The 17,328-nt window shown below is 34.3% G+C and overlaps 2 protein-coding genes across 2 annotated transcripts; one reads left to right on the plus strand and one right to left on the minus strand.

The window, feature by feature from the left end:
• Positions 1 to 7,709: 7,709 nt before the first annotated feature.
• On the minus strand, positions 7,710 to 12,633 carry LOC105765756 (RHOMBOID-like protein 12, mitochondrial). Its single transcript, XM_012585008.2, has 8 exons — positions 12,051 to 12,633; positions 11,480 to 11,600; positions 10,963 to 11,082; positions 10,087 to 10,188; positions 9,481 to 9,525; positions 8,783 to 8,887; positions 8,650 to 8,691; positions 7,710 to 7,965 (listed from the first exon to the last, which is right to left on the minus strand). The coding sequence occupies exons 1-8, from the start codon at positions 12,410 to 12,412 to the stop codon at positions 7,876 to 7,878; spliced, it is 987 nt and encodes a 328-aa protein (XP_012440462.1). The 5' UTR covers positions 12,413 to 12,633; the 3' UTR covers positions 7,710 to 7,875.
• Positions 12,634 to 13,868: 1,235 nt separating this feature from the next.
• LOC128035539 (uncharacterized) lies at positions 13,869 to 16,994 on the plus strand. Its single transcript, XM_052625326.1, has 4 exons — positions 13,869 to 14,006; positions 14,746 to 15,654; positions 16,191 to 16,255; positions 16,378 to 16,994. The coding sequence occupies exons 1-2, from the start codon at positions 13,869 to 13,871 to the stop codon at positions 15,442 to 15,444; spliced, it is 837 nt and encodes a 278-aa protein (XP_052481286.1). The 3' UTR covers positions 15,445 to 15,654; positions 16,191 to 16,255; positions 16,378 to 16,994.
• Positions 16,995 to 17,328: the final 334 nt, after the last annotated feature.

The following is a 17,328-nucleotide window of genomic DNA, read 5'->3' on the forward strand; positions in this document are numbered from 1 at the left end:
GTTATTTCGACTAATGCAAAAGGGTCCACTAAAATCACAGACACATATTCTTGTATAATCTATTTTCTTAGATCAGTGAATTTCTTTTTGTAATTGATTTTTTCCTCTTTGAATATTTTCTTTGGCACTTGTTCTTAATATTTACTTTGATGTATTTATTTATAAATAAATCATTCCAATATATGCAAAAACAATGTAAAATATAAATTTAATAGATATAACATAAACTCAATTAAACATGAAATGACAATGAATTCTTAAATGTATGTTTGTTTCATTTAAAAGCAGTTTTTATGAAATATTTTCAAAAATTTACCAAATAACCGAAAATATGTTACAGATTCATTCAAATATAAAAAATATTAACTTTTCCGAAAAATAAGTCATTTTTCAAAACCATTTTCAGTCAAACAAATGGACCCTACATATCAACCAATTATGTTTAAATTTTTCACTAACTATAGAAAATAACAAAATGTTCATTCAACTAATCACATTTATCTTTTTGTTCCAATTCTATTAACTTACTTTAACTTTACCATAGAAAGACAAGGTGTCAGTTCAAATTTTAATATACTAATTATTTTAATCCTTAAAACTTATATATTGTATCAATTTAATTATGGTTTTAAAAAAATTGATCTTGATTGTCTCAAAATTGACCTAATTTAAAAATTAAAATATATAATACATAAATATTTTAATATATAAAAATTGAAATATATAAATTTTAAATTTTTTTTATCTTTTCTCACCTCTACTACCACGATGTCTAACAAACCACGTTAGAACAACCTACTCATCAAATTATAATAAATTAATAACATTAGTGACAAAATAGTAACAATTGAAAGGATGATCAACCTATAAACTTAAACATAAGCGACTATTTTTGTAATTTAACCAAAAGGAAAAAAAAAAAGGAATTCGAATTTTAAACCCATGTGTGATTGCTAGGTATAGGTGTAACCCTGAGTCCAAATTTGAGGTTTGATTGAAGTTGGGCAGAGGGCAGAGCAAGCAACCTCCGACACCGATCGAGGGTGAGAACGAGAGGCAAGAAGATGGGATGGGGAAGCAAAGCGGGGGATTGGGCGTTCAAAGGGCTCACAGCTGGTCTGGGGTTGGCCACCATTTACCTAACTGCCACTTTCTCTGTTAATGTTTACCGAGGCCTCGCCTGGCACAACTCTCAATCCGTAATCTCTTGTACCCCCTTTTTTGTGTTTTTTGGAGCATTTCATCAATCCCTTTTCTTTTGTTACTATTTTGATATTGGGTTATCATCTTTTTATGCTCTGAATGAATGGTTCAATGGAAAATTACACTTCTTTTATCATGCTCGGTCATTAACTTCAGGTTTGATGCGAAATTCATGGGGGGTGTTTTGTAGGATGTAGCATTAGTTCATGGTTTACAGTAGTAATACTTTTCTTGGCTGCTGCTTTACAGTTTATTAGGATGGCCTGGGTATTTCAATTTGCTTTCTTCTCGAAATCACTAATATCACCTTAAATTCTGATTCTTTATTAAACTCGATTCTCTTAAAGGATCTGATTCAGTATTCTAAAGCTAGTTTTCATTATTAGGTTATATGCCTTTCTTTTGTTGTAATTTGTAAGAACTAGTATTAATACGTAAAACAAAATTCTTGTTGTTTAGTTACTTTACCTTTTATTTTAGAGGCATTCCCACCTAGTTATTTTTATAATAAATGTCTTTAGGAAAATGAAAAGAAAAACGGTGTAAGATAACATGTTTTTGCCCAATCCATATACATAACTCTGAAATTCCCCCGAAGTTTTGATACCTTCCAAGTTCCAAATGAGCAGAGCCTTGCCTGCTAGGAATAATCTGGAAAATATGCGTGAAAGGAAAAGAAGAGTATAGAGAAGAGAAGAAAAATATGAGAGAGAAATTTATAACCACATCTGGTATTGTATTGTGGAATATTCTCAAGAGTGTTTGATATCATTCTTTCATTCTGATATATTTAGACATAGTGCATACTTAACGAGATAACCAAAGACTAAATACTATAACTACTAATTTGTTCAAATCTCAGCTGAATTGGCCTGCATAAGCCGTACTTGTAATTGGGTAAGTAACAACTACCTTCCCCTTCAGTGCATCCTAGTCCTCAGGGAAGAAAAACAGGAAATTTGTGCTGACGCATGAAAATAACTCAACAGTTCACGTCTTAGCTGTTTATCCACCAATAACTAGATTTTCTCTCCTCTTAAGTTGATTATCGTGCCAACTATGCTTAGAGGAGGCAACACCAGAAGATTTATAGAGTTTATGTATGAGATGTACTAAAATTGGATCAAAGTTCCAAGAACGTTTGATCCTTTCCAATAGGCTGTTTGTCACCACTAAAATAGCCTGCACTTGTGTACCTAGAACCCTCAACAACACATCCACCATAGTTTTGGTCGAGCCTCTCCTATGTAATAGCTCAGTCATAACCATTGTACGAACTACCCACATTTGTTGAGCAGGAGTTTTAGCCTTTTGGTGCAAAAGGAATTTAAGACTTTGCTGTCTGTTTTAATTCGGAAATGCCTATCCATCAAAGTTGAGTTCCACCTCTTCACAGCCGCTAAAATGGTTAGCGTTTCTTTCTCATATACTGATAAGGTTTGGTGCTTAGGACTCGATGCCTTACTGAAATATGTTATAGGCTTTCCTCCCCAACTCAGAACAGTCCCCATTCTCGTACTACATGCATTAGCCTCTGCAGTATAGGTAGTGTTAGAGTTGGATAAGGCTAGCACCAGAGTTGTAACCATAGCTTGTTTCAACTCTTCAAAAGCTGATTGAGCCTGAATATTCCATGCAAAGCTGCCCATCTTAAGCAATTCAGTGAGCAGCTTGGTTAGAACCCCATACCTCTTTATGAACCGTTAGTAATAACCAGGTAAGCCTAAAAACCCTTTGAGTTCTTTCATGTTTTGAGGAATAGGCCAATCTATAACGGCAGAAATCTTTTTAGTATCCTGGACATGACCCCTTTAGAGATCACATGATCCAAGTACTCAATTTGTGTAGCTCCAACCAAATACACACTTAGATTTCTTCACATAAAGCTGATGTCAAGCTAGCATCTCAAATACTTTATACAAATGTATCAAATGAGACTCCCAAGCGACCGGATAGACCAAGATATTGTCAAAAAACACCAAAAATTTTTTTCTCAAGTAAGGCTGCAATATGTTGTTCACATGAGCTTGAAAAGTGGATGGGGCATTGGTCAACCCAAATGGCTTGACTAGGAACTCATAGTGACCATGATGAGTCCTAAATGCAATTTAATAGATGTTTTCTTCCTTCATTTTGGTCTGATGGTACCCAGATTGTAAGTCTAACTTAGAAAACCTACAAGCATTTGCAAGCTTCTCTACCAAAGGCATGGGAAATTTGTCTTTAATAGTGATTTCGTTTAGTTGCCAGTAGTCGATGCATAGGTGCTGAGAGCCATCTTTTTTCTTTACTAACTTCATAGGAGATGCAAAAGGACTATTGCTATCCCTTCTGATTCCTGATGTCTTAATTTCATTCATGGTTCTTTCAATTTCAGCCTGAAAAACTGGACATCTATACAGTCGTATTTTGACCACTTGTGAATCATCCAACAATGGAATGTGATTATCACAAATTCGCTTAGGTGGTTGGCCTTGTGGAGCATTAAACAGATTACCAAAGAGCATCCAAATCCCCAGAAATACTATCATTGCTGGTATCAGTGGCTGAAATGGACATGATCAGCACCTGAGATCCCTATAAATAAGAGCATACAAGAACCCTGTCACAAGCCTAAGATATTTTATTACACTGTTTTTCTGTAACTATCTTTACTGCTCCATCTTGAATTCCCTTCAAGATAATTTGTGAAGTCCCTACTTAAAATTGCATGGCAAGAGTGTTGAAGTCCCACAATACATGACCTAATGTAAGAGGCCAATGTATTCCAAGCGCCAAATGACTCAACCAATCAATGGCACCACAAGAAGTTAGTAGCTTGCGAGAACCCTTGAAAAACTCCATTCCACTCCTTTGCACCCTTCCCAGGCTCTCAATACATCGTCATTAGCCACAGACACATCAAGGCCATGTAGGACATATGTAGGGCAATGCAATTTCTTGACCATATTGTATCGATGAATTTATGTATACTGCCACCATTGACTAGAATAATCAGTTGTTGGTTCTTATTTTTCCCTACCAACTTGTAGTTTGATACCCTTCGAATCCAAGTAAGGCGTGGGGTTAAATGGTAACCTTATGTTCAGACCTTTCTACTCTATTTCCTAGATCCTCAATAGTGTCCTAAAATTCGAAGATTCCTCTACCTCAACTTCAGGTTCATTCGGCTCCTTAACTAGCATATGTTATAGTTGGGACCTAACACGTTTGTGGCCTACAACATACTTACTGCCACATCACATGCACAATCCTTCTGTCTACCCTCTCCTCTTTCCTCCCTGGTGGTTGGCTTGGTTGCCTTTGGTGGGTTGATATCATTCTTGGTATAGGTAATTTGTTAGGGCCATTGAAGTAAGGTTTAGTTTTATTTCGATATGCTGGAAACAATGTTTTGGGAGTGGGTAATAGGGGAGGCAAGGAAGATGCTGTTTAGAAGGTGTGATTTGGAGGTAGAGTAGGTTATATGACGTATGGGAGGTGCTGTCAATGGAGTTTTGTTAGGGGTAAAAGGCTTTCTAGGCAAGTTATACGATAAGCTTTCCATTTGCTTGGCCAAATCAAGGCATGGGTCCGTGTTTTGGGATAGAACAATTTTATGGATTTTGAAATCTCTGGCTTGAGGTTAACAAAAGTACTAAGGGCTTGATCATCCGATAATTGTAAAAGATTAAGTAATCCCTAAGTTCTTCATAATATTCTTCAACATACCCAGATTGTTTAAGGCTTACCAACTCAACCATTGGATCCGTGTATTCTGTCACTGCAATGAGCCTTCATCTCTACTACATACTGGCTTCGGTTAACATCACAAACATTACCCTTGGATTTCATAAATTGCTGGTGCCATTGCAAGGCTTTACCTGCCAAATGAATCATATGACTGTTTGGACTTTGTCTTGATCCGAAATTCCCACAGCTTCATAGAACTGTTCTACCTTCAAATGCCATCCCAGAAAGTCAGTTCCATCAAATCATGGTCGCTCAAACTTAGTCCATCTAGCATTGATTTTCAGAGTCTGAAAAAGTATCCATGCTTTGAGGTTCCTGGACAATAGGTGCGATGGTCACCTATGAAGATTCTAGAAGCCTGAAAGAACCAGCAATACCGTTGTCTTTTTCACGGGTTCCACTCGACTCTGTCCTTTTTGGGTATTTCAGGTCTTGTTGCGTTTCCAAAAACAAGTGAACATTTGACTGACCATGTGACTTAATTCTGCAGTCATGGCCTCCATTCCCATTGCGTATATCAAGTCGAAGTTTATCACAGAGCTGACTCATGTTAGTACCTATCGCTGTTTCCTCCAACCTCTCAACTTCCTTTTGAAGATTAACAACATCCCTCTATAATCTGGTAGATATTTCATCTGTCATTGTTAAAACCTGGGACCTTTTGTGTCTTTGAAAACCACGATGGTACCTTCCAAATGAGCTGAGCCTTCCTGCTAAGAGTAGTCTGGAAAATATGTGTGAAAGGAAAAGAAGGGTATAGAGAAGAGAAGAAAAACATGAGAGAGAGAAATGTAAAACCCATTCTGGTATTGTATGGTAGAATATTCTCAAGAGTGTCTGATATAGTTCTTTCTTTCTGATATATTTAGACGTAGTGCATGCTTACTAAAATAACCAAGACTAAACTAAATACTATAACTACTAAATTATTCAAACCTCAGCTGACTCGGGCTGCATAAGCCACACTCGTAATTGGGCCTGTAACAAGTTTTTGTTCGTTGCTACCAAAGCCTATCTACTTATGCCAGCTCATAAGGCCACTGGGAATGAGATAACAATCTTTGGGTTGTTTGGAAGTGAAAATAGTATGTTTCTACATGGTTTAGAACTTAATAGCATGGTTATTTACTGCTAAATTATCTGAAACAATTTCTGTAAGATTTTGAGCTGTTCACACGTCAAAAAGATTTTGCAAGGGCCTTCTGTTCAGCAGCTTCCAAATTATGATTGGATTGAGCTCAAATGAAAACCTTGAATTCCAGAAATTTAAGAAAGTTTTTGAAGTATTTACTATGGTTGTGAAAACATTTGGAAAACATTAGGGAACAAAAAGAGTTCATTCAAGTTTCAATATTATATTCTTTTATAAATTCACCTAATCAGAAGTTATTTTCATGTGTGCGTGTGTCTAGGAGTATGCATGTATAAGCATATGTGCAGATTTGTTGCAAATCTCATATTATTATTTTGTTTTTTGTTTCCAACTTGACTTTCTGGCATCTTTATTTACATTAACTCAAACAGCTAGAATCGTCACCTTAAGAAATGGATGGTTAGAAAGAAAAGGATGAAGACTGAATAAAGGAGTGAAGGACAGTGTGCTTGTACCAAAAGTCTGATACGTAGTTTCCTGTCTTATGGTCTTTTGCCTCATAAATTGGTGATGGCTCCTACCAACATATGATGTATTCTTTCCCGTATGTTATCAGTTCCAAGTTTCAGTTTTAACCAAATTGGTCTTAACAAAAAATTAACTTGCTTGAGAATAAGTGCATGCTATTAGTGATTATCTTTTTAGCTACCGAAACGGTGTCATGCTATCGTGCAGAACTGAAGTTCTTTAAACTGAGATCTGAATTTGACTTTGTTTGGTTGGCAGAAAATTGAGAAGCAGGGATCCAATGAACAATCCTCTTGATATAAGCTTCCTTGCTGGGAAACCCACTCTTAGATTCGTGGGAATTGTGTTGTTGACTCCTAGGAATCTCACAAAAAGTTACCTGATTTACTAGATGAGTATTGATCTCAGATCCGGATGTGAGGCCTTTTGGATTGTTTTTTGTTCTTGTTTTTGTTGTGTTAGGTTTGGAATAAATTCTGGTTTCATATTGAAAAACACCATATATAAAAAATTATGATACTGCAGTGAATACTTGGTTTGAACTTTCAGATGATTTTGAAGTGACTTGAAAAGGGCGCATAATATATTTGGCATATATATATGTATCTATTTGTTGAGATCTTAAATGAAGAAAAATTTAAGAATGTCATTGATTAGCTCAAATGTTTTGTTTTGATTAAAATAATGTAATTTTTAAAATTATTAATACAATTAAAATTTTAAAATTTTTAATACAATTAAAATTATCTATTAAATTCATGTTCATTGCAATGTTTTTTTATTACATGATTATCATATAGATATTTAAAAAAATTAAACGTTAAATAAATTTAACAAAAATTTTAGTGGTGTTAACAATTGGAGTTAAATTTTAAATTTAAAAATAGAGAAACTAAATTCTTAAAATAAAAGGCTTATGTGTAAAGAAAACCATTAAAAATGCAAAAATTGATTAACTCTTATATTAAATTCGCACTCAATTAAACTTTCCATTAATGGTTTCTGTCACTAACTACATTGATAGTTAAAATAAATCAATGTACCAATTAGATGATATGTGGTGGTTTCTAGTTTAATCTAATATTTTTCTTATAAAAGTATTAGAAAAATCGGAAAAATTATAAAAGTAAAAATATTAATATTAACAATGATATAAACTTAAAAAAATTATAAAAACTTATAAATATTATAAAAATCTAATAAATTATAAAATTAACAAACCTTAATTAAAATTAACAAAGAAAGCAACTAGAATGAAACATGTGGCAAAGCAACATACAAGAGCAAGTAAATGTTAGCTAGCAGGTCTATTATTTAATTCAGAAGCGTCCCCTTCTAAGTCGAGCCCATGCTATTGCCGCAACTGCAGCACCTCCCAAGTGAGCTGATCCTGATATATGACTATTTCCCTACAATGCAAAATAAATAAATATATAAATAAAAATAAAAATATTAGTCGGTTGGATTATATTAGAACCTTATTTTGTGAGATTTGGAGCTCAAATTTCATAGTTGAAGGTGAGGTAGCTCAAGATAAGGTAAGCAGCCCAATGAATGCAGAAGTAAAAAGACAATTTAGTACCTTGATAAAGTCATATTGAAGGTTAACTCCAACCAAAAGACAAACCATTAACTCTAATGGTTCTATACTACATTATTTTAAGCCTAGTTGCAAGTTAAGGAAGCTGATGCTATAGCGTCCAGACATCTATTTGTCACAAGAAGGAAGTAGAACATCTTAAAGGAGCAATCCTGCTGAAGCTACTGATTGGCAATGTTACACAGTAACTGGCGTACCCTTAAATTTATCAAATAGCACATTAAATATCCTAAAACTATTCAAAAAGCTTTTCTAAGTTATGGTCAGTGATCATGACTATCATCTAAAGCGTGCCAGATGATCTAGTACTTTTTCCTTCTCATTATCTTCCCTCTTTCTCCTTCAACATGCCTTTTAGTAAACTGGCTTTTGTTTGGTGCTGAAGAATTTACACAAACGTACATCTTTTCCACCAAGAACATGACTCGTAATAAACCAATTTAAGAAATGTAAGAGAAAACGAAGAAAAACTGCTGAATGATGAGCAATATACCTCTATTATCCTCAATATATCTTTCCCAATTAGAAATATGCCCTGTAAAGAAAATAATGTATAAACAATTTAAAAAAGGAGTGTAAACCTAAAATGTCACTTCATCGTTAGCACAAACTTGAAGCATGCTTACCAGTAACATGGCAGGCACTGGTATGATGAAATCAAAATAAAGAGTAGCTTTTGGGTTCAGAAATATATCAAGCAGCATTATAGCATTAACAGCTCCACTTGCCCCCTAAATGAAACAATCAGCCAGAAGTTAAACATATTCTAAGCACTGTTTGGTGCATTTGTTGCATAACGGATGCAAGCCACAGCAATAATTAGGAGGTCTAAGAACTAAAATAAGTTTCTCATTATTTGGCCTCTTCATTTGGAACAAACAAGGCAATCCATACAAATAATGGATATGATTATAGATCAACATGACATGTAACATATAAAAGGGGTAAACTTGTATGAAGGAATAAAATGAAAATCTTTTGATTGCAAAAAAAGAAAAGGGGGTGGCATGAGGGTGTTGGTGGGTTTGGATAGTAGGAATGAAACCTTCAATCTCATTTCTTTGCAAATGGGAAAAGACTAACTAGTCAGGAAAACAAATGAGAAGAAAATCAGACCTACCAAAGCTCAACTAAAATGTCATTTCAAATGCTAAACAATAGAGGATCTCAAAGAAAAAAAATTCTTTAATATTCAGCAGTGCATCAGATAAAGGCGAAAAGACGATACTGTTACCACTTGGTTACAGTCATTAACAGAAAAGTCCCAAAAAAGAAAAACAAAGATCGTCACAGGAGCTTCATGCACTGAAGGCTAAGAGCATACCAATCCTGGAGTCCTTGAAGGGTCCATCATCCGTGTTGCTTGTCCCTGTGGTGGATGGCTAAGAGTGAGAAAAGATCAAATCCTATATGGTTCATGAGAAGTTGAGAACATGAAGAAGTTTTCCTATGCCATAATAGGTGAATCTTTACATATTATCAAGATACAAGTATGCTAATGAACAAGTTAAAAGATTTTATCTTGTAACATGCAGAACAGACTTCTCATGACAGACCTTACAACTATGCATTGGCATCTGTTGTGTGGTGTAGTCTAAATGGATTAAGTTGGATTTCCAGTGGTCCTATCTGAAACTTCAAGACTGTCCATCTATTGCTAGTTGGTTTTTGTGGGAAGCATAACATCATATGGCTGAGAGCTTATAGTATAGTATTTATTGTCCTGTCCACTATATGTTATTTGTTATTCATTTTTTGTTGCCCCACATTTCCTGGAAATTCTCATAAATCTGTTCTTATCGTGCCTAAACATGAGGGAGTATCGTGATGTATCCAAAATCAATTAGGTTTGGCATTTGTTATTGCCATATTACAATAGCCCATGCCAAAGAGGGTAGGAATTCAGATATTTCTTGCAGCATCATGGTACCTTAGCCAAAAATGCATGGTGCACCAAGTAAAACACTGAACCACCCATTGCCCCAGCTAGATACAACCTCAGCAAATATTCAGGTCCAAAGATTCTTCCAATCTGCACAATGCAAAGTAATAAGCAAAGAAATTAAAATGGTTGGTGATTAAAGGAGATAAATAAAGGAGCAAAGGACTAGGAAGAAAAACAATGCAGACAGAGCATACAAAAACACAAAAATCAAAATGTAGCAATCTTGGTTGTAACATGAATTAAATCCCCCAAGTCGAGAGAGTAACACGGAAATGCCATGCCATGATGCTTATGTCGTAAATTAGAAAGAAGGAAATATATTGAATTTCACACTAAAGCATTGAGATGCAACAAGTTTCAGTGTTAGACCATAAAACGATGATTTTGCTTTCCTAATATCCAGTTTGGGCATCACAATCTCAAGGCAAGGATGCTGGATATTAGATTGGATAACTGATCCTGATTAGGTAGTCTGAAATAGTACTCTCTTTAACATAAGTTTTCTCTTACAACGTAAAGGTAGAAGGACTTTCAGAGACAAATAATAATGCAGTACATTAGTCACACTAGATTAAAAGGCAGCGAGGGAAATGTTAATGTTACAAAGTATACAGCTTATTACACTGTTGGGATTGAGCCGCCACAAACCATGTTTTATAAAACGATGCAAGTTTCCAATCAATTTATAAATTCTGGAATAAATACTTGACTCTCAACTATTTGCATACAAAGAAGTTAAAAAAGCACTAAGTATATAAGGTAGATATCATAACTTAAAGGTCGGAAAGAAGCAATTTGTAAGACCTAAAAACTAATAAGAAAAGAAGTAGCAACCAAAATAAAAGATTTCAACAATCATACATTATATCCAAAGAAATAAAGTCCAATCATGTTAGACACAATGTGCTCAATATCAATATGACTGAAAGCTGAAGTGATCAGTGTATGCAAGCGTCCACTTTTAAAATTGTCCAATGAAACCTGCCCATAACATCAAATCAGTTAGAAGGCGAAAATAAAAATAAAAATAAAATAAAAGGGCAAGTAAAATATGAACTTCTGAGAATATCTAATCCTAAGCAATATCCTATCAGCAAGCATTATCCCCCAATACATGCTTACAACCGAGGGCTATCTCCCACTAAATGTGCTTAACTATTATATTAGATAAGAAAAAGGATAAAACTAACATTTAAGGACAATAGATTAAAATAGTGGTGTAATAGAAATAAGACTACTATTCAGGGCTCCTCCATTTTTGTACCTAGAAAATCGGATTTAAACTAGAAAGTATATCTACAGGAAATAGGAATTTGGAGAGTAAAATCTACCATTGACACTTTACTTTTAACAAGCAAGCCAAAAGCTAAGGACTCACCATAAAGTTATTCATCATAAATCGTCTATCTGCAATCCGCCATAATAAAAAAACTGCAACATTAGTTAAAACCAGGCCCAAAACCATATCACTTGCTGAAAACCTTTGGAACCATAATCTCCTGCAAACGAAAGAGAAGAAAGATTAGCAACATAGAACAATCAAGCAATATCCATAAGCTGGTTCAACTCTAGCACTGCTTTCGCCATAAGTCATTATTACAAGGAGAAGCATGCTGCTTATGAATTCACAATGTAACTAAAAGTCGTCTCAAAGAAGAAAAAATAAATCGTGTTGAAAAGAACTGTTTTCTTCTGACTGGAAAACTTATCCCTTGAAAGAGCCAAAAAAAAAAAAACCACTGCTGAGTTGTTTTAACCTTAATGACAAGGAGATATTACTACAAAAAGGAAATCGCAGCGCTAAAGCAGTTGCATTGTACCATAAATTTTGTCATCCAAGAATAGAATATGAACCTAAACTCTTAACATTATGTGATTTAATGGGTCAAATTTCAACAAAGAAAAGAAAAAGATGATACAATAATTTGCAAAATAAATAAATAAATTACCAACGGCTCTTCAGAAGACCACTATTCGGACCAAAACCAAATTTGCTTTTGGGAATCTGAGGTCTGAAAAACCGAACTCTGCAACCCAAAAGACTTTTGCTTGAAAACTTCTGATGGGTATTTGAGAAATAAAACCAAAAACGCTTTGGAAAATTTGGGTATGAGAGAAACCCCTGAGTTTCCCCAGTAAAACAAGGCTTTGATCGCCATTGGTTCGAGAATGCAGAGCTTATAAAGTGGTTTTGGGGGGTTGGGTTGGCGACGGAAGAGAAGGTTTTGTACGGAAGCGAATGGAGAAGTGAAGAACAGGAACTGGAGAAGGCTGATGATGAAGCTTGTTTCAGAGAAAGAAGCCTCTGCATCTTTCGTCTTTGACCTTTGGCTTCTGAAAATTTTATTTTCGGTTTTGGAAAACTTCCCACCTCCAAACTTGGTTTGCTTTAGAACGGAGGAATTTTTTTTTTCTTTTTGCTTGGTTTAGTAGCACGACACTGAGACCCAAGTAAACCAGGCGAATTGTTTGGCACCGGCATCAAGAACACACGCCATAATAGAAGACCAATACTTCAGCATTTCTCTAAAAAGTGTAAAAATGAATTGAAATTTTTGGTTTAATTTATATATATAATATTTATTTTAGAAAAATAAAATATTTATTTTACACCATGGAGGATCAGAGTAAATTTTAGGGCTTAGTAACATTTTAAAAAGTTAGGAGTTTAATGAAAATTACTTTTAAAAAATTGAAATCTAATTAAAATTTTAAAAATTTTAAGAGCCTTTAATTAAAATTTTCAAAAGTTAAAAGATTTAGTGAGAATTTTCTAAAAACTTTAAGAGAGAAATGAATTTTTAAAAAATTTGGGATCTAATTAATATTTTTTAATTTCAAGGAAAATAGAATTTTTTTTCCATTTCTTTTTGGGGCAAGGCCTCTAGGCCATCATAACGTCTGTCTTTGATTTTAAATATGAAGTTATAAGTAAAAATATTTACAATTAAATAATATTTAAATTGGTAATGTTTTATAAAATACATAAATTTGGATTATAATAAAATATAAAAATATTTCAAAATATATATAAAAATATTTTATGGTAATTTATCAATAAATTTATAAATATATAGATAATAATCTAATGTTTTGAAAAAGAGTTAGGGAAAGGGACCTTTGTTCTTTCCTCCTTTTTTTGTTTTCTCGAATTTTTTCTATCTCCCTATTCTCAAAACCCTAATTATATATTTTTTATTTCCCTTTTTGATTCATCAATTGAAGCTTGCCAATTGCCAATAGTAATCTCCCTCGAAGAATCATTAAGGTTTCCTCTTTCTGTCTTCCTCTGATTCATCTCGATTTTCCCGATTTATTTGTTTCCCGAGATTTCTCAATAAATTCTTAGTTCTTTTAACTTTGATTTTCGTTTTCTTCCTTCCCAAAGTTTAGTTTAGTAACTCTAATTTTTCTGGCTGTGATGAATCAAAATCCTCATCTATTTATTTTATGATCATCTTCTGATACTGAAGAAAGCATTACCTCTTTTTCTTCTTTGTTTGAATTTTGTTTATTTTTCATGCTTTAATTTTGGTTTCTTTATCTTTGATCTAAGCAGGACCAAACAGCTTACCTTCCAAAATCCGAGCTAGCTCCTGAAAAGCTTGAAAAGGTTAAAAAAAGAAAATCAATTAAATCAAAAGCCCTCGGGCCTCAGTACAGCCAAACCCTGTTAATAGCCTGCTTCCCCTAAATATTTAAACCGTAGAACAAAAGAGATAATTCATTAGCTTAATCAAATTGGGTATCTCTTGCAACATCCTAAAATGAAGGTAAAAGTTGTGTGCAGGAAGCTGTATGACGACGTCCAATACGATCTCAAAGAAATAGTTTTCCCTTCTTCATTGCCTGATCCTCCCCACTTCAAAAAGCGCCGCAAATTGACTTGGCACGAGCGCTTCTTGGTACTTCTCTTTTCCAATTTCTCTTCCGCAGTAAGAGTTTTGTTTGCTTATTGATTTCTGGGTTTTAATGATGAATGCTGTTAGATTCTGGGTTTCCCCCCTTCCTTTATATAATTGTATTTTTTTGATGGTTTATGTGATGGAGAAGCTATATTAGTACTGGATTGTAGTTTAGATATTACTGCCACTTTAAAGAGCATGGCTCTTTCATTTCTCCATCATAGTAAAATAGTGAGCTTGGTTTGTATATTGACCTCTCTCTCTCTTTTTTTTTTTTTGTGTCGTTGCTATTGCTATAAGCAAAACATTTTAGAATTCTGAAGCCTTTTTTTGGAAGAAAAAAATGCATGGTTTTTTACTTTAAATCAAGAACGCATGTTTGGAAGTACTTTACGTTTTAACTATTAGCAATTTCTACTCAAATATGATGATTTTGCCACTTCCTTTTTATAATTTTTTTTTTTTTGCTTTTGTTCCATTTAACAAATTTTAAAGAAGCATAATGGAAATTTGAAATTTCACAGATGCTAGCTGGTGATCAGGGTGGAAATTAGATCATTGGGATATTGAAATGATCAAATGATTATGAAATGCCACTGCCATTGCCATGCATATCTTCCAATGGTGTAGATATAGATGCCTCGAGAAGTGGTAGCAGCTCTGGCAGAGCCACCACAGCAGTGCATTACTCTCCTTCTCGCTGCCTCTCTGGCTTTAGCTTCTTTTCGGGTAACATTAGCTTCGCAGAGATAATGGTTTGGGTTCGTCTAGGGCATATCCTGTTTCTCCTCCAAGTCTTACAATATTGAACCGTGATGACAACTTCGAGACACTTGAACATCGACAACTTCCCCCAAATTCTTCTTCTATAAACTTATATTCTCCCTTAACCTTCAATGATTCAGACACAGATAGAGATGAAATTGGTGGGTCAAGTTCAAATGGTCGCAACCAAGACGATTCTCTGATCAAACATGGTGAATACTGGGCTCAACATGATGAACTACATGGTGCTTGTTTTAATGCCTCAGAAGTGACCACTGGAAAAACTAATGATAATACAAATGATGGCATAGCTGAGATTTCCGATGATGAAAGGTTGGATAAGATGGAATTTTCATCTAACATCTGGGAACATGTTGAATCTGATGACTTTATGGAACGTGTGTGTCAAGGTTTAGATTCTCGGCCCTCTTCCCTTGGTGGAAATCAGGCCATGTTAATTCAGCTCCCATCTCATATTCTACCATTAAACCATGATCCCTTGATCTTACCAGCTGGGAGAGTCGGTGATCATGTTGATAATGATCACCATGGAGTTCGACCATTAAACCATGATCCCTTGATCTCATCAGCTAGGAGAGTTGGTGATCATGTTGATAGCGATCACCATGGACTTTGTGTACCAGAAAATATGGAGGATTCTCAGAAAGTGTAATGCTTTCACCCGCTCAGAATCCCTTATGAACAATTTGCTGACAGGGTTGACCAACTATCCAAATCCCAAGATAGCTCAAAAGGGGAGAGGCAAGTTTCACATTACTTTCTTAGCTGTGGGATTTATTGAATTCAGGAATAGAGAAACATTCCCAGATGAGACTGAAGCCTGTAAACACTGCAACTGTAGAAGATCCAGATGTTTGAAACTGTAAGTTCACATGCGAGAGAACATTTCACTTGAGTAATATTTTACTCGCACTTGGTTTAAGCATATACTCGAGATCGGTATGTTTCATTTTCTTTTAAGTTTTCTTCATGTATTTAGAAGATGTTTGGAACATCATACCCTGAATGTTCAGAGGGTGCTCAAAAAAATCCACTCCGCTATTGGGTTAGAAAAGGTTTGATCTATTATCTACCTAAACCCTAAACGTTCCTTTCTCCTTTCTTAACTACTGTTTTTTCCATTCTTTTCAAATATTTTCCTTCTGTCCTGTTTTCTTTCTCCCAGCCTCCTTTCTTGTCCTTTCTTTCTTCACACACACAAATACGGTACATTAGGTAGAGAAACCCTAAGTTTTGTTTATCGTTTCTGTTTTTTGTGATTTTTGAAATCCCCTAATTCATTGGAGATTCATTTCATGGATGAATATGTATTTAACTTTGTTTCTTTCCTTTTCATCTCTGTTTTTAGTTTCAAATATATGCTTCTTTCTACTAATCTTTTCAGTGGACTTTTGCCAGGGTTTCCTGTTTTCTTATTCAAAGAGTCACTGTTACGTTCCGTTGAAATTATGGATCTCGGTGTGGTACTTTTTGGTTCTTTATCTTGTACTATATGTTTTTTTTTCTTCAATTTGTTTGTTTCCGTCTACTTTATATTTCCTTTTATTTTTTTCTTTGCTAAATACTGTTTCGGTTTCTCTTTTAGGGCTTCTGTTTTGGCGTTTGGGCCTGTGCCCTCCTTAGTTTATGGCCTTTTGGGCTTTTATCCCGCTTGGAGGCTGTCTGACCCTATTTGCAAAGGCACAGTAAGTTGCTTCTATTGTGAAAGTCTCTAAATCTGTGTTCTTAAGTGTTTTGGGTTGGGTTGTTTTGGAATGCGTTTGAGCTGTTTTTATGTCCAGTTTTCTTTTGATAGTATTTAATTTTAAAAAGATTAGTAAAATATTTTTGAACATAACTGTTTAATTTTGAAGCAATTGTTTTAAAATTAAATAAGTTTAAAAAAATTTAATATAATTTAAAATTTTAAGGTTTTTTACTTCTCTCTGTTAATTTGTCCAAAACAGTAGTAGTGATTTAAAGAAGGTTTTAATTACCATAAATGTTACCGTTGCATTATTCGTAATCTGAACCTGCTTTTATGTTATTTGGACATCATGCTTTGGATTTTTCTGTTTAGTTGTAAAGAATTTTTTATCCGGTACAGATTTTTAACTGGCCTGCTGTAGTTAATTTTCTCTCTTATTCTGCTCCGACTTTATTCCTGTCATATAGTGCCTGAATAGCTTCTTCAGTAGTTGCTTTTTTTTTGTCTCGATAATAGTTAGATAGAAGTATAATTTGTTCGAACTTTCTTATTGCGGCAATAGGGCGACATTTTCGAAATTAATTAACTATCCGTAAAAACTGGTCAGGTTTTTTTATGTTTTTAAATTTTGAGTTCAGTGTTTTGATGTTTAGAAATTGCTGTTTTGCTATGTGTTATTATTGAGGTGGCCTGTGACTTACTTTGTTGTTTTATGCTGTTTATTTCATTCTGTTATTTTCTAAATAAGAGGACCTAAATTAAAAAAAAAGGTGTCTAAAAATGACAAATACATCAACAAATAATATATGAAAAGAAAACATTTCTTTTAATTATTCTTCTGGAGCAATT

Source organism: Gossypium raimondii, chromosome 12 (assembly GCF_025698545.1).
Source record: "Gossypium raimondii isolate GPD5lz chromosome 12, ASM2569854v1, whole genome shotgun sequence".
Taxonomy (NCBI): Eukaryota; Viridiplantae; Streptophyta; class Magnoliopsida; order Malvales; family Malvaceae; genus Gossypium; species Gossypium raimondii.

What these genes read in the sequence shown, in the direction of transcription:
- LOC105765756 (XM_012585008.2), bottom strand. Translation starts at nt 12,412, where the DNA reads ATGCAGAGGCTTCTTTCTCTGAAACAAGCTTCATCATCAGCCTTCTCC. An exon ending in TTATGATGAATAACTTTATG is followed by an intron (nt 11,083 to 11,479) that starts GTGAGTCCTTAG and finishes TGTTATGGGCAG; the next exon opens with GTTTCATTGGACAATTTTAA. An exon ending in CTTCAAGGACTCCAGGATTG is followed by an intron (nt 8,888 to 9,480) that starts GTATGCTCTTAG and finishes TGTTTCATTTAG; the next exon opens with GGGGCAAGTGGAGCTGTTAA.
- LOC128035539 (XM_052625326.1), top strand. Translation starts at nt 13,869, where the DNA reads ATGAAGGTAAAAGTTGTGTGCAGGAAGCTGTATGACGACGTCCAATAC. An exon ending in CTTGGCACGAGCGCTTCTTG is followed by an intron (nt 14,007 to 14,745) that starts GTACTTCTCTTT and finishes GGGTAACATTAG; the next exon opens with CTTCGCAGAGATAATGGTTT.